The sequence below is a fragment of the Neolamprologus multifasciatus genome, chromosome 18 (assembly GCF_963576455.1).
Source record: "Neolamprologus multifasciatus chromosome 18, fNeoMul1.2, whole genome shotgun sequence".
NCBI classification, from domain to species: domain Eukaryota; kingdom Metazoa; phylum Chordata; class Actinopteri; order Cichliformes; family Cichlidae; genus Neolamprologus; species Neolamprologus multifasciatus.
This window is the reverse complement of record NC_140456.1, coordinates 3,841,070-3,865,483: the sequence shown is the minus strand read 5'-3', so window position 1 is coordinate 3,865,483 and position 24,414 is coordinate 3,841,070. Positions and strand designations below refer to the sequence as shown.

Sequence of the window (24,414 nt, the reverse complement as noted above, 5' to 3'; positions counted from 1 at the left end):
CTTGTTGTCATGCTGTGCCATAACTGAGCTCCTGTGAAAAAAAACACCACAGATGTGTTATTCATCGGCACTCACGCGCTCACACCCACTGCAGAAACTGTGGCAAAGACAGAGCTGAGCCTGAAGGCTTAGCTATTGATTTATTGGATGGTCTACATTCCTGCCCTCACCTATCGAGCTGTTGGTGACGGTAAGAATATCCCCTAAACCCGGATAGGTGGTAGAAAATAAATGGATGGAACAAACTGTAATGTAGTTACCACAAGCTATGATTGGGCTCTAAATGTAATATAACAACCATGTAATAAAATAATGTTAAAAGAAACATAATTTGTAGATGAAATAAATGCTTAACAAAGATCCTTTTCATGTTTCCAACCACAGGTTAAGTAGATATAATCTTTTTTTCTATGGGGTGGCTGTAGCTCAGGCGGCAGAGCAGGTCAGCCACTAATCAGAAGGTCGGTGGTTCGATCCTGGCTGCATCCCAAAAATCCTTGGGCAAGATCTAACCCCATGTTTGCCTACTGGTGGTGGTCAGAAGGCCCGGTCAGTGCGCCCCAGGGCAGCTGTGGCTACAATGTAGCTTGCCATTGCCAGTGTGTGAATGACTGAATGTAGTGTACCATTTTTTTATTGAGTGTTGATATAGTGCTAATGATTACTGTGATGTTATGAAATTATACTTAATGATGTGCAAAAACAGTTTTCTTTAATAGAAGTGTTAGGTAATGATAATGAAAGTTTTCTACAAAGAGAAAACTATACTGATAACATTAAACGTAAATAACTGCTGACATCAGGAGCCCAATGTGTTCAAAGTGTAATTGTCAGGCTGATGAGTCACCATCCGCCATGAAAGATGATGTCTCATCCTTACTCATCGGGCTAATAAGCCAGGATGAAGCTGAAATCACGTAAACATCCGAACCAAATATATGTGGTTGGTTTCAAAGCAGCCATTCATAACTCTGCTGAGGGAACATCTTGGGTTTAAGCTGAACGACTTATTTATGTCATTTTAATTTTCCTCTTTATTTGTCAGGGATGGAAAAAACATTAATCTACTAATAAAAAAGATCCACTGTATCAGATTTAGCTGTCAGCTATTTTTCGTCCCTGAAATAGAAATATATAAAAAGAAATCATCAATAAATAAATTATAGTAATAAAAATGCTGTTGACAATTCAACATAATAGACCAAACATTTACCGATTATTTCAAAACCACAGACAGGATCCACATCCCGTATATCCATTACGCTTTCTCGTAAATATCAAATACATCTAAATAATATATAAAAGCCTTTTTAAAATCCGAGCTCCTCGTTCATTCGATGCGTCTTTTTGTAAATGTTTTATATTCTTGTCAACAGCCCTGTTAGTTTATAGGGTTTGTGCTGCAGCCACGTCACAATCCTCCCCTTAAACACTCCCTGGTGCTTCCTTTTTTCTCTGTCTTGTATTTGTTTGGTGCCTCCACCCCTTGTTTGTCTGTCTGTGTTTTTGTTGTGGATGGGTGTGGGCGAGGTCTCCCTTATACCTGGCTCCCAGCTCTGCTCATCCTGCACACCTGCCAACAATCAGCCCCACCCAACCTGTTCATCTGCCTTCCATCCACTGTGTTAACGTTTTCTCCAACCATTCCTCGCCACAATGCAGTTTCTACCTCAGTAATAACACTTTGAACACCAAGTTAGAACTTGCTTGTAGTAAATCTGCTCTAATGTTTCTTATCACAAAGTTTTCTCCATGTTTTCTTCTTCAGGAACATCACCCAGCTGCCCGCCAGTCTGCTTCTCCCTCTGACTACCTCAGCTTCTTGCACTCTTATCCCACTAAAACCAGCTTCAACCTCCTTTACACACTATTAAGATCTCTGTACTTGGGTTCCACCTTTACAGTTTTGGTTGTAATAGATCATTCATTTCTATATTTAGGGTTTATATTTTTTTACATCTTCTAATCTGAGTGTCTGTCTTCTTTTTAATTATCAGGGGTTGATTACTCCCACAAAGACCCCGCATACATTATAATGCTATCACTACATCTGCAGCAAAAGTGGTCCTGACTAAGGATGGGTATCGTTTAGGTTTTATCCGATACCGGTGCCAAACCGGTACTTTTGAAATGGTGCCGGTGCTTAAACGGTGCTCAAACCGGTGCTTAAAGAATGGAAAACACAAAATTGGTCCAAAAACCTCTCATGTTCAGCTGTTTTTTTGTAAAAAGATAACAATGTTAGCCTTTTCTGCAGCTATGGGGCATATATGGTATCATTCTTGGCTGGAAGCAGCTTAATCAATGGAAAAAACACAAACTTTGTCCAAAAACCTCTCATGTTTAACTGTTTTCCACTTTTTCTTTGGTCATTTTAGCCTTTTTGTCCAGGGTGAAGGGAGTATCTGCCATCAAACAAGAAGACAGCCACATGTAGCTATGATGGTGTTTGCTAGTTCACCTTACATGCATTAATGTAATAACGTGGTTAGCCTACTCAACGTAAATTACACACGAACAACATTAAGCTACTCATGCAGAGAAGAACGGCTGCTGCTGCATCATCATCCATCGGCTTTTAAAAAAACCGCTATGCGTCGCCAGGTGTTTCATCAGATTTGAGGTGTTACCTCCTTTGACAGTATCACAGTATCAGCTTAAAGCACTTGTTGCAGGCTGCTGAGTTTGCATCTTTTGCTGTGAAGTACAGCCAGACTTTGACCGCTTCGCCTTGGGCATTTTTAATCTGTAGCTCTGCTCTAAAAGAACGTACGTACCTGGACCCGCCTACTATCCTCGGAAACGTAAAATGATTGGCTAGAATCTAAAGTGTATCACAGCTCAGGAAAAAAAAGCACCGAAATGTGCGCTGCTTTTCGGTCTGGTTACTACCGTTTATGTCAGAACCGGTGCCATGATACCGGTACCCATCCCTAGTCCTGACAATAATCCGTCCATTTTCTCAAACACTGGATGCGACGCTGCATCCTGCACCAGCTTTTGGTTCACAGTGACATTACACCAGACTACAGCCTGGCCCTACTTCAGCATCACTTGACGTCTCTGTCACACAATACACAGACTCCTGGGACACAAAGTCATCACTCAAAAGTGTTTAAACTGATTTCAAGCAACTTTTTGTAAAGCACCTTTACACAGCTTGTGCACTTTGACAAACACTTTAGTGTCAGTTTGGTTTCGGGGCAGTTATGACTGAAGATCCAGAGTTATGAGATTAAGGCGAGGCAGTTCCTTACTAGTTATTCTTCTCTTTAATCGACTGATCATTTGGGGGTTACCTGCGGATCTGGACCGAATTACATCTCGGGTGGTGACCGTGATGACCAGCAGGGCCAGGAGGAAAGCCAGGAGGGTGTAGGCCCGAAACGAGTCAAAGGCCACAAACCTGCAGGGAAACAGAACAAAGGTTTCACTCACAGCAGCTCACTCAGGTCGTTGTGATGCTCTCCACAGTTTAACTCTGTGGAAGTTTTAGCAGATCAATGTTTATTTTTGTGCAGCTGTTTATACAAGATGATAAAGCTTTATATTTAGATTTTGGATACATAATTTTACATCCGTGGATGTAAAAAAAAAACCTCACCATCTATTGTGGAGCTAAAATATTCTCATATTCTTTTGCTATTATGAAAAAATGACCCTGTGTCAGAAGTTTGAGCTTTTCTGCTTTCCTTACTCAAAAAATCAGGAAGCACAATTATAACAAGGAAGACTTTATAACAGCAATCTATGCTTTTCCTCTTTCAGTACATTAAGCAGAACCACTGCAGCAGTAATATAGCAATGCTGGAATATATAAAAATACTAATACAAACAAAATTAAATGAACACTATTTGGGGTTTTAAATGTTTTTTAAGTGCTTTTACTGTTGACTAATTATAAATGTAACTCTTATTTTTAGGCCATAAAATACATTTCAAGCAATATATTGTAACAGAATGAGAAAAGTGAAATTTGTTTAAACAGACGAACAAACATAAACTTGACGAATTTTGTCTCATGAAGTCCCAAATTATTGTGATTTGTTTGGTTTTTTTGCTCATGGCGGTTTGTTTTGACAATGTCCCTGATACAGACATTACTTACAGAAAAATATAAGAAACATACAGAAAAATACAGAAAACAGTGGTAGCTGAGTATTTACAACCCTTTTTTAAAGATCATCATTATTATTATTAGTGTGTGAAGTATAGATGAATTTAAAAGTAACAACGTCAAAGGATTTAAAAGATATAATAGAAAAAAAGGACTAAAGATGAAATAATTACGCCTTTAATGTGGAATTACTAGGATGTCGTTATTTTTAACAGTATATTTAATATTTAACTTAAAGTCATAATTATTTTTATTTATTTATTTTATTAACAGGAGCTCAGTGCTGTGAGATATCCCTGCGTCATGATGCCTACCCGAACATCGCGTTGGCTGCAGCAAACAGGGCTGAAGTCCTGCATGGTCTCCGCCTCCAGCTGACCAAGCCGGTGAGGCGACACCCTGCGCGGCCGGGAAGGGTCTCCTGATCCCGGCTTGGCGGTCCGCCGGCCGCGGCCACCTGCCCACCTCCGGCGGTTCCTGCTTCCCGGCTCCCCAGCATTGAAAAACGACCGGGGTCCCTCCGCTCTGCCCCTCCGCTCCTTCAGCAGAGATGGGTGTTAAGCAAAGCGGAGACTTTACTGAGCTATTTCCGATTCTGAGGTTTCAAAATAAGTGTCTCATAACGCGTTCACTTTTTGAAAATAGTCAAAATGTTCTTTTTGCAATTAAAACTAATGCGTTTACAGTCTTATTAAATTACTTTTTATCTCAGGAATATATAGTTTACATTATTATTCACAGAGCAAAGATACATACGTGAAACAAATGCAGTAATAAAACATATGATAACCAATTAAAAAGTAGCATGAAAGTTATTTTTTAAAGAAAATAAAATGAAAATACAAGTGACTCAAAAGTATGCTTAAGTGCTGTGTTTGAGTAAAAGTAGTGCTGCTCTGGAACAGTGCGTGCACGGGGTGAAATTAAAAGATAGAAATTAAATGTACAACAATTTTCTATCATTTGTATTACTTTTTCTTATTTTAACCAAAGTGTGGTAACTTTATATTTGAAACCTAGGTTCTAGCTTCTTATAGTTGTAATTAAGCAATCATTAAAATTATTTGCATTTCTTTTTGGCTTATTTTTCCTGCCTTTATTTTGAAAGACACAATCATCATGCTTCCTGTATAATTGTCTCAACTTAAATCAGCTGCACACTTTTCACACAATCCCTGCCTCTTGTGTTGTTGTCGTTCAGGTTGGTGACGTCAGGTGTGTGTGTTTGTGTGTGTACATTTATTGGAGTGTAACGTCTTTTGTTTGTGTTTTATTGTTATCATTATATAGCCTTTGTGTGTAAATGACGGAATTACTACTATATAATGTACATGTAACTACACCTACGTTAACTGCACTAAATACAATGGAATCAGATGTTTCTCAGCTGCCAAAGTTAAAAGACTGAAGAATAGCTGCTTGATGCTGGTCTCCACCCATCCTGAAAGAGAAACAGAAAGTCAATATTTAACTTGCATTCATCAGAGACCCATACTGTGAATCTAAAGGGAGGGAACAGATCTGTTTATGCCCAAACTTTAAACATGCCTGGTTTCTAAGAAATTAGCTTGATCAGCTTGGTGGTTCATGTTTGTTTTTCTGCCCACTAGTGGTAAAAAAAATCACTTGATTGAGCTTTAAAATGAACTTCTATGAACTGTGCAATAAAACGGTACAGAAATAAGATAAATGTCACTACAAGTGATTCATGTTATTGTTACTGGACAGCCTGTGTTTGAGTTTCCTCCCACAGATCAACAAACATGTTTGGCTAGCTGAGATTCTAAGCTGCTCTGGACCCAGTGGTGAGATGGACGCAACTTTAAGTAAAAGAAAAAACGAAACAAAAAAAAAAAACATATTATATTTTAACATTGAGGTACAAAATGTTGCAAAAGCTACAGAGCAGGTTGTTTTGTTTTTTACACTGGTTACTTTTTCATTCCTTCCAGCATCCTTGTACCTGACAATTTTCAAAGAAATGCATCTTTTTGTTTGTTTGCAAACTGAACTTACAAAAAAAATCCATCTAACTCAGGGGATGACACCAAGCTTCAGACACCAAGCTTTGTACCATCAGCTTGTTGCAGAACCATATGATTTATTTCTTCAGCTGATTCTGCAGAAAAAGTATCTCAAAGTAATTTCCTTAAAAAACAGAAAAGAAATCCAGCAAAGACCTGACACATGGCTTGGTTTAAGATGTTTGCACAGTACTGTGCTTATTATAATGACCAAGATCAAAGTTTCCATAATCTTTGTGACAAACGTTTCCCTTTGCAGTTTGCCATTTCAGGGTAATTCCAGCCCTGAAACCACAAAACCAGTTTAGTGTTTGAAATTACTGCGTGAGACGATTGTGACTTTTATTGGGCACTTATCATTCGTTTTCTTAGTTTAGTAATTAAGGTGGCAAACAGAACAACAGCTAAATGACACTGCGTGAGAGAGGGCAGACTGGGCTACCTGCCACACTCGACGGAATGAGCCCATCTTAACAAGGAAAGCTCACATCTACAAAGAGACGTTGACCCATTTTGCTCTGCTGCCTGTGCTGTTCTGGCCATAAATCAAGATCAGAGCTCACTGCCAAACCAGGATCTCCAACATGGACCTGCTCCACTTTCCACTGCTGGGTCCTTCAGTCCACACCAGTTCACCAATTCTGACACATATTTGCATCAGCGGGCCTGGTCTCAAATCATAGGTGTCTTTCATGGTAAGACATTTCTCTTTTCTTTGTTGTTTCAAACTGTTGACTGTGAATTTCAGCTAATGAAAACTAAATCGTGGGATTTAAATTTGCTGTCAAATGGCTGATTTTGTGCGTTACTAGCTAACTGTTACAGAAAACAGCAGCATTCTTACAAATAAAAAGATAATCCATAAGATTTCATGCAGAAACGTTAGCTGAAACAACCATCTGCACCCATCTAACCGGATAAATGGACACTAATACAGGAAATACTAAATGAAAACACAGGTTCTCATTTGGTAACATTATGCATGGTATTACATGTGAATTTGACTCAGACGTGTAGATTTAGGCAGCGCTAGAAGGATTGTTTAAAAAAAGATAAAACCATGTCGGCTACTAGATGTGAAACAGGACTTGTAACGTTGCTGACCCCATCATCCACCCCCACCTCCACAGGATCTTTGTTTCTGAGACAGGAGTGTCATTATACACATGGCGACACTCATAAAGATAGAAGTTATTTACCTGTTTAGAATTATCACCGTGAATTTAGAAGAACCAGGCATTTCTGTAGGGATGGATGAGAAAACACATTTCTGTTTTTACGTGGGCACATCATTTTGCTCACAAACACACACACCATAACATCCATCTTCATCCGCTTTATCCGGGGTCGGGTCGCGGGGGCAGCAGCCTAAGCAGAGAGGCCCAGACCTCCCTCTCCCCAGCCACCTCCTCCAGCTTATCCGGGGGAACACCAAGGCGTTCCCAGGCCAGCCAAGAGATACAATCTCTCCAGCGTGTCCTGGGTCTACACCTCACCCAGGAGGCGCCCAGGAGACATCCTTGTCAGATGCCCGAACCTTACTCCGAGCCCCTCCCGGATGGTTCATAACATACCATAGTTTATTTATATAGCATTATGGCTGACCAAAGTTCAATTCAATTCAATTTTATTTATATAGCGCCAAATCACAACAAAAGTCGCCTCAAGGCGCTTCATAGATACAGAGAAAAACCCAACAATCATATGACCCCCTATGAGCAGCACTTTGGCAACAGTGGGAAGGAAAAACTCCCTTTTAACAGGAAGAAACCTCCGGCAGAACCAGGCTCAGGGAGGGGCGGGGCCATCTGCTGCGACCGGTTGGGGTGAGAGAAGGAAGACAGGATAAAGACATGCTGTGGAAGAGAGACAGAGATTAATAACAGATATGATTCAATGCAAAGTGCTGTACAGATAAAGTTATTTATATAGAAACTCATTCAACTTTTCATGCACACTTATTTTTGCAGACCATTAACAGGGAGCTGCAGTTGTGGTCTGTTTGTGTGTGTTACCTGGGTTTTATCCATGCTGCGTGTTTACAATGTCACGTTATGAGGGTGTGTCTTCCTCCCAGAGACAAAAATTTAATCCATGCTACGTAAATTATTAAAGGTGAGGACATGATTTCAGGTTGGCATGTGTGTATGTGTGTAGGCAACTGATGGTTAAGTCTACAGCAAGTGTTCAGGAAATGAAGGTAAGTCACTGCGATGTGCACGGACGTCATGAATACAGTAGTGTGTGTGTGTGTGTGTGTGTGTGTGTGTGTGTGTGTGTGTGTGTGTGTGTGTGTGTGCATCAGTCACTAATTGGGCTGAATTTCATGGAGCAACAAAAGATCAGACTCGAAAATTCCAGCTCTGGTTTGTACAGGCTCTGCTTTGTTGTCCTTTCGCCTCTGTTTGCTGTGTTAACAGTTATGTGTCTCCCTCCCTCTCTCTGTCTCTCACTCTCTCTCTCTCTTTAGGTCTTTCTCTCAGTGTGTCTCTCACCCTTCTCCCCCCTTTTTTGTGCGGCTCATGAAAGGCTTTTTACTCCAAATGAAGCACGGTCAACCCAACTGCTTGGAGCCAAGCAACCGCCAGAGGCCAAATCCTGCGAGGAGCTTCACCTTCTCGCATGTCTCTCTTCTCGCTTCACATTGAAACACACACACACACACGTTTTAGGAGACAGCTGCAATGAAGCCTAGATCTTCAGTGAAGAGGACCTTCATCAGTGTCTCCATCGATGGGAAAAGTACCGGTGCTGAGCTTGGACTTGAGCTTTTGGTCGGATTTTGCGTTTGATCTTAGAGTTGGATAAAGTTTGAGCACAGGATGATGCTAGAGATGCAAAACCCCGAGGATAGTGGTGGTGGTGTTGGAGGTTCTAATTTTGTGGACATGCTGGCCACTGAAGAGATGGAGTGTAAGATCTGCTACTGCGCCTACAACCTGGGGAGTCGAAGGCCTAAAGTGCTTGAGTGCTGCCACCGTCTCTGCTCCAAATGTCTCATTAAGATCCTGGATTTGGGTGAGTCGCCTCCCAATGCCTTGGTGTGTCCGTTTTGTCGCTATCTCACTAGACTGCCGGGAGATGCTGTGAGCAACCTGCCAGATGACTGCAACCTGGTGGCAACGCTGGCCCTCCAAAACAGGAATCAGAGAAACCGGCAGTTCCACCAGGAGGCAACTACGGAGCTGCTCCTAAGCCCCATGCGCCTGAGCTCACTGATGAGTAGCAATTCACCTGTGATATCTACTTCCTCCTCCGCATCTTCCTCTACCCCTTACTCCACCATCCGCAGCTCCCCTAATTTTGTGGTCATTACGATCATGGAGCCTCCGCCCGCATCCATATCCACCCAAGACATCCATCCCTACCAGCAGATACATGGCTCTCACCTGTCAAACCAGGACTACCACTCATCCAGTCAGGACTCTATGGCATCCATCGCAGAGAGGTGGACAGTGTGGAACTGTGCAGCCCTCCTGTGCCAGACTTCAGCCCGGGCATTGGTATGGGTCCTGGGGCTCTTGTACTTTAGCTCCCTGCCTATGGGGGTTTACCTGCTCATAATGCAGAGGACAACGCTCGGGGTGCTTCTGGTGAGCCTGGTTCCTGCCAGCCTCATCGTGATCATGGTCTATGGGTTCTGCCAGTGTATCTGCCATGAGTTCTGGGACTGCTTACCATCATAATGCAACCAAATGAACAGGCAATGCTTTGCTTTGAACATGCTTGACAATAGATCTCCAGAATTGACTGATGGGGACGTTACTGTGTAGCTAACCATGTGAACTGTTATTTGAATGGCATAAAGGTGGAGCTCATACATCTTCATTTGTGCAGTTTGTAGGCTGATAATTTACTTACCTAATAAAGCTCAAAATGTCAGATAGCTTCGACTAAAACACGACTTCTGAAGTCACTGTTTAATGTAATGCATTATGATGTTATAGTTCAAAATCTAAAGGAATGTACAGACTGTTCTCATCTCCACATTGGTGTGGCTGATTTACATACATGGTGTCCTCTTTAACCTATTCCCTGATACATCAGGTTAGCTATTAACCAACCAGCTTTCTCCCGAGTGCCATGAGTGGCAAACATAAGGTTTGAACCACAGGTGGGTGCAGCTCCTGTGGTCACAGCCAGAGCTGTGCACCTGAGATGCTCATATCAGAGCTATCCTGTCATCATGCAGAGTGAAGATTAAAGATAAAACTGACAGAGTATTTAGATCAGGCTGAACTTTTGGCTGATTGGGATTACTTTCACATGACTAACATCATCATTTCAAATTTTGGCCAAGTTTAGGCACGAGCATCTGCCACTGTAGCAGTACATATCTGAAAGAACATGGGAAAAAACACAATAGGTACCTTTAATAGAGATATAATATGTAAAACGCAACCTGCAGATCAGCAGCAGAGATCTTAAACGTTGTCTCTGAGATCTTAGATTTGATCTTAAACACACTCATTGCTTGTGTCACAGGGACAAATCATTTTGTTCCGATTAAAGCCCTGCCAGCTAAAATAATTAAATCCCTCAAATAGAATAAAAGGAGGCATCATAATAATGTTTGCTGATAACTAACATTGGAGGGAAAAGCAGGATCTAGCTGATATAATTAGTCAAACATTAAGCTAGTGGGTATTTAAAGACGTGGAATCTCTGCTGTTAACGTCTATTCACAGAGTAATGTATTATTAGTCTGAGCCACCAGAGGGTGCTGTGACCATCCACCCCAACATCCACCTTCACTGCTGAGGTTTTGCTGGATGTCCTGTCCTTGCAAAAGTCTTTATTTCCAGTGTCTTTATTCAGGCTGTTAATCTTTGCAAAAAGATGTCAGCTAATGGAGTGACTGATAACTGACAGAACATCTCTGTCGATTAAAACAGTTAGAATCGGCTTCAGACCAGCTCAGATTGTTGTTTAAGATTTTGGTGCAAATGTAACAGCAGTGTTTACACTGTACGTTTGAAAGTCAAATTAACAGTCATGTTTTCATGCTTGTTATTGTCTGGAGCGGAGACGTCTGGAGAGATAACTGACTGAGAGATCCAAGTCAAACACAAGCTAATGAATGAGTATGAGATGAATAACATTGTACTGCTATCATTTGTGGCTTATTAAAATAGTCTTTAACCCTGGAATTTTTTGTTTTACCTTAATATAATAATACAAATACAAACCTTTTAAAAGGTGCCAAATTGACTACCAAATTACTCATTATTTTATCTTGTACTGGGTTAGACTAGTTTTTGCCTTCAGATCTACTGAGCAAGGTGTTGGAACTTCTCACAGATTTTAGTCCATATTGACATGATGGCATCACGCAGTTGCCGCATGATGAGAATCTCCTGGTTCTCCTGGTTCTTGTATCAACAGTTGTCCCTGAACCGTTGATAAGGCATCCATGTTATTATGTTCCATCCATCCATCCATTTTCTTCTACTTATCCAGTTGTTTACACCAAATTCTGACCTTCTCATCTGAATGTTGTCAATCAGACGTCGTCTTGACCACATGTTAAAGTTTAAATCTGTTGAGCTGAACGATTGGTTAATTAGATATTTGCATAAGCAGTTGAACAGGTGGATTTGGCAGCAGGTGGCATTCCTGTCACAACTCCAAAGGGTGCCTGCAGCTGGAATTGAACCAGCAACCTTCCACATATCAAGTGAGCGTGTTAACTTCTACACCACAAAGAGCAAAAGAAAAGTGAAAGGTGTGCCTGGAAGTATATTATGTTCTGTCAAGTTAATGTTATACTAAGAACTGAAAGCAATGGCAAACAATATAGACATATAAATAATATATCGTATATATAAAATATAAACAATATAAAGTTTTTTTAATACAACATTTTATGCATGGGAAGCAGAAGCACAAAATAAGAACTGAAGTTATTTCACATCATGCAATAAAGTGCAGATTCTTAGTCACATGCGTTTTAATTTATGTGATTAGTGGAGAAGCATAAACAGCATATTGTGACGTATATATACATAAAAACAGGGGCTTTATTACATCGCTCTACACAGCGTCACCATTGGTTAGAAGGCGAGCTTTAAATACCACTTTATTTGATTATTCTGCTCTGAATTGCTTTTTAGAAACTTTTATTCTTCATTTTCTGTCAGTTTTATTCCTCTTTATTTTGCAACACCCAGAACTTCTTCATGTAAAATCAGTACAAACTAAAATGTGATCAATTTGGAATATTGTAACGGATAAATACAGAATTAAATTACAAAAAAAGCACTGAAGCTAAGCCTTGATGTGGCTTAGTAGAAGAAGAAGGATGAGGATCAATCCCATCAGAGCCCTTCTGTGTGGAGTTTTGTTTTTACTTTCGGGGGTTCTGGTGAATTCTGTAAAAGAGACTCTTAATCAGAGTTAAAAGGATACACCAACCAGAGATTCTCAATGTGTGAAAATCATTATTTCTATAAAATGTTGCTGTTGATTTAAAATACTTTGCTTGTACAAACTGTTTTTATAGCTTATTTTGCTATGATCCTGGTTTATACTGCATTGATGTGTCATTAGCCTTTTCGTGTTTGAGCTGCTGAATATAAGATGATAACAGAAAATATCCCTTTCTAAAAAAAATAATTAGGACTGAATAAAGAGCTTCAGTTTATAAATGAATACATTTTCCACCACCGGTTTCAAATCCAAGCTTTCATTTCTGTTGCGCTATTATTTATTCATTCATTTGTTTAAGACACTGAGGAGCTGTTCCCAGCACAATTTGTACACATTTCTACAGCACACGTCTTGCTGATGATAAACAGCCAAGGCCTAATGTGTGTGTTTTCCAGGGGATGTGAATGTGAACAACTGCTTCCCTACAGGGAGCGTAACATCATTTCAGATTCCTTTTTAGTGATGCAACGAACATTCCCACATGTTGGCGCGAGGGACATTCACAGACCATGTGAGCCAAACAAAACAAAACAAAAAAAAAGCCTTTTAGTTTATAACAGTGATCAGAGCTGCTGGAAACAAAAACAAGACTAAACACGATCTTTAAAACAACTGTTTTAGTTGACTGGCAGGCATGAATTTGTATTACTGCCAAGCTTTTGTTTTACTTTCTGTCTGTGTGTGTTTTGACTGAGCTGGTTTCCTTTAATTTAACTATTAAAATATCAACTAACAGGGATGGATTAGTGCTGAACTACACCCAGAGAGGCCCCACGCAAAAATATTCTCTGTTAATTAACAGGTAATTTGATTAGCTGCATGTCAGTTTAAAGTTCAAAACTCTGATGCTAAAACTTTTTACTGTAATGTTTATAGGCCCTTTAAAAAATACAAGTTTAGCAAAAAATTCCATATTAATCATAAGATACAACTTTATTAACACTAAATTTCAAAACCACCTTTCCTTAAACATCGGCTACATAATTACCCCTCACTGTCTCTGGTCTGTATTTGTACAGCCACCATCCACCCCAACCACCTCCCTGATTAGCCCATAACATTTTCTCACAACAGAAAAACACTGCCAAATAGCAACGCAAATTGGTAAGAGGTTGTCTTTAAATTTACCTGATAAATTCATAGTACACATTACACATTAAATTCGTGTTTATTTAACAGTTAGCTGCTACATGAAGCACAGTAAACTCTGAAGAAAGTGCTAATATCTTTTCAGAGAAGGAAAAGACACTTGTACCTAGTGGAGACCGGGGTTGGCGAAGGGGATTTGAATGGTGAAAAACGCAACTCACTCCGACCTTAATCAAGATTTTGAACTTTTTGTTTATACCCTAAACGTAGAATCATTAGCATCAACCTTTACTCCACTTTTATTACCTGTGCAATCGACTATATGTTGCATTCAGTTACTGTGTGCAAGTTACATGTGCTGTAATTATGTTTAACGTCTGCCCAGTGAGGCTACCAATATGTATCACCGGGGCATCACTGTTTACAGTCTAGCAAAAATAGAAATACAGAGATGTAAACTGAACATAAGAACAATTTGATTTAATAAACTTCTTCATGTTAACAAGTATTTGATAAAACACCTTTTATAAAGTAATACTGGTTCAGTCTTGTTCACAGTACAAAAAACAAAAAATCTATGTAAACAAATGTATTTTAATGAAGCAAACAGTCATTGATATGATGTAGTAATTAGATGTCAATTAATATTTAAAAAATTGGCAAATTAAATAAGATTAGCCCCAATAAAACCCTGGCTGTCAACATGTGTGAGACTGCAGGCAAAAATAAAAATGCAATTAATGTGCAGTACACTGTTAATAAACTAGAAGAAGGCACATCTATAGATATGTTACTTACACACTGAACTACTGTAATTAATTATTATCAAGCTTCTTTATAAGTTCTCTGAAAATCCTTCAAGTGAGAGAAATCCTTCTAATGCTATAGAGTAGGGCTGCTGGAGGACCGGGGTTTTTTTATTCATGTGATTCCATAGTGGAGTGGTGTACATGTTTGACAAACAAGTGTAAGATACCTGGTTTGATTCCATGAGGAAATGCAAGGTGAACTGAACCAGGAGTCCTGACAAGACCCCCCTTTGGTGTTCTGGGTATTTGGTAGCCATCATGGCCCAATCAATCATGCAAGCGCAATTGGCCATGGTGACTACTTTTGAATATGGTGCAGCTGAAAGTAGCTTTTTTTGTCACTTATGATCTCTCGATGCTCCTCTTTTCTGTATTTCCTTTCCATCAGTCCCCATACTTGATCACCACAGATAGCTGCCCTTCCCCAAGCCTGGCTTGAAGTCTTTTTTCTGTTAAACAAGAGTTCTTCCTTCATTTGGTTGCCAAAAGCTGTTTGTATGCTTGTTTATATTATTAAAACCGAAATAAGTGATTAAAGTGATGCCTTAGTAGTGGATAGGGTTAAGTTAGTAAGTGGTAGATAAAGGAAAAAAAACCTTCCACAAATAAGACCATATAGATTTTTCACCTTACACTGTCATAGGATATTAAAAAGAAAGACATATAATTAAGTGTAAATCTAGTTTAGAAACATCAACAATTAAAATGTAATAATAATGATAGAGCTTAAAAACTGAAAACAATGATGATGACACAAATCATGAAGACTTGCTGACAGTGTTAACCTTGTAATCTACTGATAAGATAGTTTTTAGCTCACTCTGTGTATTTTCTTCACATTCCCATAGGAAGTGAGTGGAGCTTTTTTTCAGCCAATCAGATCAGCGGATAATGCTCCGACAACAAACAAAAGATCGAGGCTAGCCGAGCTCATCATACTTTGTCGATCCGTCTAGGCTAACGTTAGTAGTTACTTTGCCCCCAGCACCGACTAGCTCCCTGTTTTTTTACTTCTTTGCTCAGATCCCGTGGGGCAGTCTCACCCTCTTGTTTCTATTTGTGTTTTAGTCAGACCTAATGTCAACCTGAGTCATTTTCAGCGATCGCTTCGCCTTTGCTGGCCAAGCTAAACGCGTTAGCCAGGTTAGCTGCTCGGCTAACCAGCTCTGGCTGCCTCTGCAACAACCAGCGAAGTCAATTAGCTTAGCCTCCTAGCTTGCTAGCTTTGCTAACTCCCCTTTAAAACTTGACACTGACGGACACAAGTGGCTCTGGCTTGTTGCTGACAAGCCAGTTTACTAAAACTCGTGTCGTAGCCATGTCTGGACAGTCATCCGGCGGTGGGTTTCTGATGTCGGTAGTTGTCCACGGAGACTCGGCTCTGAACGAGCAGGAAAAGGAGCTCAATCAACGGCTCCGACGGCTCTATCCGGCCGTTAACGAAAACGAGACTCCACTTCCCCGATCCTGGAGCCCGAAGGACAAGTTCAGCTACATCGGACTGTCTCAGAACAACCTCCGCGTACACTATAAAGGTATGACAGAAAGCCTTAATCGGGTATTTTTGTACTTGTGTTACCAAATGCTAACGACATGTTAGCTTAGCTTGACGGTTAGCGGATCAAAGCCAACTGCCGTTGAGGCTAAAAACAAAGTCTGCTAAGCTAGCAGCTTCACCAACAACACGACAGAGGACATCTTGCAACCCGACCAGCTGGCGAGGTGTAGCCACAGCCAAAATTGACCTACTAGCTTGTTAGCTTTCCTGCTACCTTGTGAAACAGCTTGTCAGCTCCATTTATAGTCACCGGGGAGCTTTCACGACAGACAACCTGGCCAACTCTCTTGTGAAATATATATTTTAAAAAACATCCTTAGCCAAATTACATCTGATGGTTTGAGTGCCAAAATTACAACGTTCAATGTTATCCAAAATGAACCAGAGCTTGACAACCCTCTGTTAGGCTAATGTAACATTATTTTATGTATTATTAATTGTCAGGAAATGCTGTGTCAAATATCGTGATTATCCCGGTCAGAGGCTCTGCTAGGCTTCCAGTGAAGTGGCTAGTGTTGATACGATATGCAGAGATAGTTGGACTAGTTTCTATCTAGAGGGCTTTTTGTCTTTTCTTTTTTTCTGGTGCAGGCCTACAAGAAAAGGCTAGTGTTTTGTTGCTGTTGTTGTTGTTTCTTGTTTTTTAAAAAGGTGCAACTGCTTCCTGGGTGTGTGCTGCTATTCTGTGTCTGTCTGGCCCTCTGCACACACGCTTCCTTGTTGCAACTAGAATGTTCTGCCTTTGTGCAACAAATCCACCTGAATTTCTTACAGCAGCTGCAACTTTAACATTCAAACACTGTAAAACTTTTACATGTACTGACCTCCAGGGAGCAATTCTCCACTTACTGAACAGTTTATTCTAACAGCAGTGTTAAGCTCTAAAATTCAGGCCTTCTGTGATTAACCATGTTTTAACAGAATGCCATAGTTGTAAATGGAAACCCTTTGATTTTAGTTAGATGGGTTTTGGTTCCAATTCCAAATATAAATTCTCATATAAAACCCTCTGAAAAAATTGTTCTGTGAGTTCTACTGAAACTAAATGTCAGCTGTGTCCAAAGGCCTACCAGAAATATAAAATACATTTGTAATGTAAAATAGCAAATACTTTACAAACTGAAATGTCAGTTATGTAAACATTTTTTTTTAAGTAAACATATTCACATTTCACATGGTTAAATGCTAATATTTAGTGGTATAGTTGGCTAGAAAATCAATAATTCTTTGGTGGGTTAAGATTTCGTTTTGGAAGATTACAAAGCACATTTTTCGCCATTTATCTGACATTTTATGGACAAAAGCATTAATTTTATATTTGAGAAAATGTTTCATACGTTAATACAGTAATAACAGAAAAATGTCATCAGAGCAAGAGAGAATAGCATTGGTGTTACTCAGTGATGTAATTCACATTTGTACACCTCACACCCAAAGACTGTTTTAAACAGTTTTAAAGTTTGTATAACAGACAATACTTAAAAGAACAGTAGAAAATCTACACAAGAAAAGTTATTATTCTGTAAACACCGTGTTACCAATTAACCGCTCTGTAATAATGTGTGTAATTAATGATAATGCTATATTAATACAGGTTATTTGTAATCTCACTTAATAATTAACATGGTCTTTGTTTTTAGTCAGTACTGATTAATTTATTGATCGGTTCATTTACCCGACTCTAATCGTTTAGCTATTTTGGTTACAGATGAATACGTTCAAGACTTGTGTTTGCCAAAAATGGAAACCACTGTTAATTCTGGGTTCAGAAGTGTTCTTGTAAGCTGATCGTCTTTAAACTTTATATAATTCTAAAGATTAAATGATTGAGTTGACTAATGAATTAATGTTTCATGCCATGGTAAAATTTTAATGATCGTGTTTTCCTGTTGCTCTTTCAATCTGGGAGCCATATTGCCAGTAGAAAATTTGTAAAATGGAGGTGAGGTGTTTACTTCACTTGATCTACATCTAGTATATATTTCCTTATATTTGAAGGTGGTTCTGGGGTATTTGAAAGAAAATAATTCAATTAACTTAACTGTGATAAGTAACCAAGTGTCTTTATTAAGATATACAAAAACATTTAAAGAAATCTTTAAATTATGACAAATCGTACTGTAAACTTACAAATTACATTTACAAATGTACGTTGTTTTTACATGAAGGCAGTCAGGTCAAATGATGCTGCTGTTTATTGTTTATATCCTACATATAAAGAACCAGCCATTAAGTAAATGTATTGGATATTGTCAGATATTCTGTTGGCAGCATACTGAGAATTTCCCTCTAATGATATTTAGAACCTTCTTAATAATCCAGTTTATTTGACCATCTATTGTAATAACTAAACACAGCTACTGAGTAACATACAGCAGTGTAAACATGTGATTTATAACCGTCATGGTGCTGTTAATAGCTCTACACTGTGGCTTCATGTTAACCTTAAAGACTGAGATTATGAGCCGCTCAGATTTAAGACGTTTGGAGTGACAATCTTCTCACCAACGACACATCTTTTGCTCAGGTGTGTTTATAAAAATGTCACCTGGTATATCAGCATAATATTTCTGTATTGTTCAGCCATAGTGATACAAACCTATATATGTTTTATAGTGTGTTCATCCACATATTCGTAATGGCAGACCATTGAATGTGGAAAGTATGTAACCATGGAAAGTAAATTATGCAGTACTTACAAGTAAAATATGCACCTCGACAAATAGTGGGACATCCAGTATTTTCCTTCAAGCTGCTTTTATTTATAGATCCAAACTTGGGTTGTAAAATTTTTATAGTGTAGTGTCTCTGCAGAGTCCTTAGCTCTCTGCTGGTCCAATCTCAAAGTAACTCTGACATTATTTTCTCAGTTTATATATATATTTATTTATTTTTTCATTGGTGGTAAATCTGCTCGTGAGGTGTGTTTTGTGCTTCTCAAACGTTTTGATCCGACTTAATGATTGCTAGCCTTTGCGATTTAATCCCTTACACAGCTTCTCATGGCAAAAAAAACAACCCCTACATACATCATAAACTGGGCTTTAAATGAAAGTGGTATTTGGTCCTTAGCCAAAGTAACTGCAGAGAAGCTTCTCTGCGTCTTGGCACTCGGCACATGTGTCTCATGAACTATAGTCATTTGTACTAACTGTGCACTTCTGTGTTTTACCGCAACCTAAAGGTCATGGAAAAACACCCAAAGATGCTGCATCAGTGCGAGCCACCCACCCTATCCCAGCTGCCTGCGGGGTCTACTACTTTGAGGTGAAGATCATCAGTAAAGGCAGAGATGGGTAAGAGCAGCCCTAAACATTCCAGACATACACATTACTTTCAGCAGGGTTAATAGTTTGGGCTCATAGATGAGTGAGTGGTTCATAAGCTGGTTAGGTAAACTGTCGAAAAAATTTGAAACTAGCAACACTGCAAAAAAAGAATGCAAAAAATATTTGTGGTTATTTTTGTTAGAAAGTAGACAAAAACAATAAGCACAAACTTGTTCTTAGGTGTGCTGGCCCACTCAGTGTATCAAATAATAACAATAAAATTACCTCCAATTTGATCAAACTTCTTTTAGAGTAAAACATTTAATAGATAGCCTGGATATAAAACTGATTAAGAGCCTGCAATGTTTTCCAAAAAATAAGTGCAATTTTGCCCCATTCAGCAAAGCTACTCTCATTACAGCAATGCACAAGCAGCTCATTGTCAGATGCTGCTCCTCACTCTTCTCTGAACAGAGCAAACGAAGAGCGAGTCATGTCTGCAGCAGGAGAGAAAGATGCTGTGTTCACGAGGAAGTAGTGGCAACTGTTCATCTACAAGTGGGATACAGTCTATGGCGACAAATATTGTTGCCATACAGACTGGATAAAAGATGGGCATAGCGCTGCGGTCCTAGAAAATGAAACCAGTCAAAGTGCCTTAAAGCTGCTTTCTTTTTAATGGCCACCAGGGGGCAACCCTTGTGGTCACAAAAGGACATTTTCTAAGTTGGTGTCGGCAAAAATGTGAAAACCAAGTATTCATACCAGGCGTTCACAAACCAGTGTGGGACCGACAGTTGGTACATCCAACCTTTATTCCGTTCGCCTGGTGTTGGTTAAAGTTGCAGAACAGCTCAAAGGAATCGGTAAATGTAGCAATAAGTTCGAGAATAGGTGACCAAGGTGAGAGGGTAAATAGTTGAACACTGGGGAAAAAAAAACCCCAAACAGTCATAGGAATGAAATTGGCTCTACCAGCTGTGCATGCTGGTGTGTTCATGTATCGATATGTAAATGGCAAACTGCACATTTGAGTAATAATCTAGGACTGCCCAATGTCACCACCTTGACGTGCTTATTTAAGGATGTTGGCATTAAACTTGTAGTGCCCTTGTGCTGTGCACTAATGCTCATGCAGCAATGCTAAGGCATGTGAGGCTGAGAAAATGAAAGAACAGCTTTTTCTGTTTTGTTTTTTTTGTTTGTTTGTTTGTTTTTCCTCAGTCATGCCTGTGACACTCATTTATCATGACTGATGAACTTCTCATTGGGAATGATAAACCCTTTGTTGTTGTTGTTTTTTTTTTTTTACAAAGTGGCTAGTTGCTGAAAGTATAAAGTCCAAATAAGTGACAAGTCTAATCTGGGTTTACATGAGCCGTAATCCTGCAGCGTTTTGCCTTGTGGAGTGTAATTGTTGTTCGGTCCTATGAGAGTGGGAGGTCGAGATAAAGCACTTCAGTTTCTCTTCTCTACAAAGTCCTGATTTTTTTTTTTTCCCTCTTACATTGTTTTGTGTTCAATCAGAAATGATTTAAAGTATGTCCTCCAGTTAAATTCCTTTTTATTCTCCTTTTATTCTCCTTTGGGTCATGCCTAAAATTCTTAAAGGGTCTAAATGGCCATGCTTGGGGAGCGTCTTTGTAAAACTTCCTAAATAATTTCATAAAAAATATTTAGGAAATTATTTTCTAACTGTTCAAGACTCCAGCCTGTAAACTATAATGAATTCTTTGGATATCCATTATCTTAAAAGTCACACATCATGTTTAGGTACCACATGCCCTTTACATCAAAAAGGATTTTAGAAATTCGTACGAGAAGACAAAATAATGAACATGATTAAAATCTTCAAAGTGCCTCAAACATCAGGCATTCCCTGGTCGTTTGTAACCAGTTGGTCATGCTTGGTCACATTTAACTGAATTTCTATAATGGTGTTTGGAACACACAAGGCTAAATATGTGTTTCAGAAGTTCAAATGTTTAAAACATTTTCAGAAGTGGTTTTTAGAACGTAGTTGGACTAGCAGCTTTGCTTTACATCTCAATTACTCTGTCACTCCAGCACTACAATCAGAGAGAAATGAATGCATCTCTGCTAACTTGTGATTATTCTGCTGTTTTCATTATTTCAAGTAATAATTTTCCATTCAAATATAAGAAATAGGATTTGGTTAACGATGGCTTTAAATTTGCCAGAAAAATACATCCAAATCTGTTTTCTTGGCTCAGAATGAGCCAATGGAGGGGGGGGGGGTGTTCATACCACAAAGGTAGATTTTTTTGGGGGGGAAACAAAATTATAATATGTTCAATTAAGTTAACAGAACGTGTATATTAAAAAAACAACTTCATTACATTGTGTGTGTTGAATATTCCTTTGTTTATAGCCTTTTTTGAGGATGCCAAATTTGTAGGGGTTTGCAATGTTTTGCATAGAACAGCCATGCGATGAAGAAACTTGATATATAAATCAGTGGCAGCTTTGTTTTTTTTTTTTTTGTTTTTTTTTTTTTAAACTTCAGATCTGGTGACTACATTTACAATCCCATGACATTGAATTTTAATCATTTCTGTTACTCATCAATAACCACATTAATGTTAGCTTTTGCCTACATTGAACAATGTTATGGTAGCCCTTGTCATGAACTTAAATTATTAAAAAATAAATGACATTAACCTAATTAGGCAGACCCCATTCTGAAGAGATTACGTATGTGAGAAATTGGTGTTTACCGTGTTGAATGTAGCTTGAGATGAGCCATGGCTGATGTCTGTGGTATGATTGACTTCAGCTTACATGTGTAAAATGGCTTCTTCAGTCTCTTTCTGCATAAATGCACAGCTTAACGCTCGCCTGTCTGTCCTACAGGTACATGGGTATCGGCCTCTCAGCTCAGGGTGTAAACATGAACAGACTCCCTGGTAAGTTGACATGTTTTGTGCATTTGTTGCTGCGGTCTTTTGGTGTCTTTATCTGTTACATTCTACACTAGATATGTCTGGGATTTCTGTGGGTGTCATCTTGTCTGAACAGAACTACTAGAGTTTAGATTTGGATAAACTGGTTGGAGCCGTGACTGAGTCAGTTCATTGTGGTTTTTAGTTTGAAAAAAAAAAAAAAGAAAAACAAGTAATATAAAAAACACAATTCAGATCCTTAAGTAGGCTTACTGGGAAATCTTCTGTAAGGTCAATAAGGCTTTAACGTTTTAGTCAACTTGTTTTAGGATTATGTTGCTATACAAAGGCCGATAGAAAAATGAAATAAAATTGAAATTGGTTGCAACCAGCATGGAAAAATTGAAGCTAAGTTCATATGTTGAAGGGGTTTGTAGGGGTTTGCAATGTTTTGCATAGAACATATGCCCTTTGGCTGTCAGGACAAGCCAAAGGGTTTATATCCAGAGATCTCAGTAACATGTTGTGTAGCTCTTGAGTGAGGAGCAAGGACGAATACTCTACTGAGCTTTTCTATGTAGTTCAGGCCAAGGTGTTGTGTCGGCATATCAAAAGTGGCTAAATGAACATTTCTCGTTAGTTTGCTCATGGTGGCCTAAAGCATCTTAACTTTGATGAAACTGCCAAAAAGCTGGAGAGGATGTCATAAGAAATAAGTCTGTTAACTAATTATTTAAAAGCTCATAAATTATACAAAAGCAGACATTACCAACATAAACACCAGCCTATGAATAAACACAATCAGTAGCTGAAATTTTTATTTTATATTTGTAATTATTTATTTATATAAATATATTTTTCCTGTGAGGCTGTGGAGGACATGTTGCCCCCTAAAGCAGGTTGGATGTAAGAATTAGCTTAACCAACCATGCATTCACGTAAGCTGTTATCCAACTCTATAAACCAGAAAGCCCTCGCTAACCTCACAGTTCTCTGCAAAGCACAGGCCTCTGGTGGGTGGAAAGTTTAAGATTATCATTGTGTAATCAGTATATCCTAAGGTGATGTTTGACCTTTGTCATGCTCCCTTCAAGTATTTTTATTTTTTCCTTGTCTGTTGATTACACAAGTGTTGTGCTTAAAAGCATTCTCAGTGTATGCACTCAATCATTAACTCGTATCCATGATTGTTGGAACAAGAACTTTTTTTAAACACTTGTGCAATTAGGTGTAATAAAGTTGTTGTTTTGGATTTTTTTGAGCTGCTTCAATGTTTTAGTGAAGTCAGAAACCAACACATGAGGTAGTGAATGTTGATGGTACAATAAAATGTCATGAATATCATTAATTGGACGCTGCAGACGTCAACCCTACGCTCCCCTGAGGTTATCAGGCCAAACAGGACCCCAGATACCCCACCACCAGTTTGAAAGCTGGACCCACCCAGGAGCTCCAGTCTCTTCACACAAAGATAACAGCGGGCCTATTGCCAACCGCACAGTCTCAGCTGATGGATAGATGCTAATGAAAACTCAGTAATTGTGAAGAACCGATGCCAGAGTGCTGCTGAGTTGAGTGCTGTCCTGCAGTGACGACTGTGGAAACGGCAGGATTAATCCTGCTGCTCGACAGTAACTCTGGATCCTGCCACGTGGTTTCTAGTGTTAAAACAGCCCCAAAGTCCTGTGTGCTGCAGCAAAGGCTGCATCCCCTTAAGTGTCCCTGAGAAACAAGTACTGGGCAAACACAGAGTACTCCAGGTTTTAATACACACAGGTATTCTGTTCACATTAAACCTTTGCTCATCAGTAATTTTCTTTCTTCCATTTTATGCTCAATACAAAAAAATATTTATTTTCAGTGAAATAAGGGGCATCGCATCAAAAATGAGCTGCAGTCTGCAGAAGGTTAAAGTGTAAACAAAGAATTGAAGGTTAAAAATGCCACAAAAATCTCCTAATTCTGGGAGTACATCCAGTTTTCTGGAAGAAACTGAATGAGCATGAAAGCAACAGCAAGCTGTTCCACTGATTGAGAATACGGATTTCCCAGGTTCAGTTCCCATAGTGTCCTTGAGCAAGGCATTGAATCTTGCAGGTTTGTGCTTGCTGGCTCACAGTACAGGGCTGTGGGTGAAGGTGTGGACACATACATCTGCCTTTTTTCTGTTTTAAGTGAGGATATTTCAGCTCTACTGCTCTCAGCACTGTGTGATT

General features: G+C 39.2%; 3 protein-coding genes and 1 long non-coding RNA gene across 4 annotated transcripts in view; 3 read left to right on the top strand and 1 right to left on the bottom strand.

Annotated features, from left to right (window-relative positions):
* The window catches only part of retreg1 (reticulophagy regulator 1), a 34,074-nt gene extending 29,402 nt beyond the window's left edge, over positions 1-4,672 (bottom strand). Inside the window, exons 1-3 of the mRNA XM_085140858.1 lie at positions 4,432-4,672; positions 3,300-3,406; positions 1-31 (exon numbers count right to left, since the gene is read on the bottom strand). Of these exons, the coding sequence (XP_084996984.1) occupies positions 1-31; positions 3,300-3,406; positions 4,432-4,616 (323 nt within the window). The 5' untranslated portion in view covers positions 4,617-4,672. The remainder of the gene's footprint in view (positions 32-3,299; positions 3,407-4,431) is intronic.
* Positions 4,673-4,852: 180 nt separating this feature from the next.
* rnf182 (ring finger protein 182) lies at positions 4,853-12,792 on the top strand. The gene is made up of 2 exons (XM_085140959.1): positions 4,853-6,836; positions 8,612-12,792. Exon 2 carries the CDS (start codon positions 8,964-8,966, stop codon positions 9,825-9,827), a length of 864 nt encoding a protein of 287 aa, XP_084997085.1. The 5' UTR covers positions 4,853-6,836; positions 8,612-8,963; the 3' UTR covers positions 9,828-12,792.
* Positions 12,793-15,346: 2,554 nt separating this feature from the next.
* Positions 15,347-24,414, top strand: part of ranbp9 (RAN binding protein 9) — a 28,878-nt gene continuing 19,810 nt past the window's right edge. The window contains exons 1-3 of the mRNA XM_085140698.1: positions 15,347-16,003; positions 19,211-19,322; positions 22,170-22,222. Coding sequence (XP_084996824.1) covers positions 15,787-16,003; positions 19,211-19,322; positions 22,170-22,222 — 382 coding nt within the window. The 5' untranslated portion in view covers positions 15,347-15,786. The remainder of the gene's footprint in view (positions 16,004-19,210; positions 19,323-22,169; positions 22,223-24,414) is intronic.
* Positions 16,010-18,989, top strand: LOC146497047 (uncharacterized). The gene is made up of 2 exons (XR_014870797.1): positions 16,010-18,633; positions 18,672-18,989. It is a non-coding gene; the product is annotated as an uncharacterized LOC146497047 (long non-coding RNA).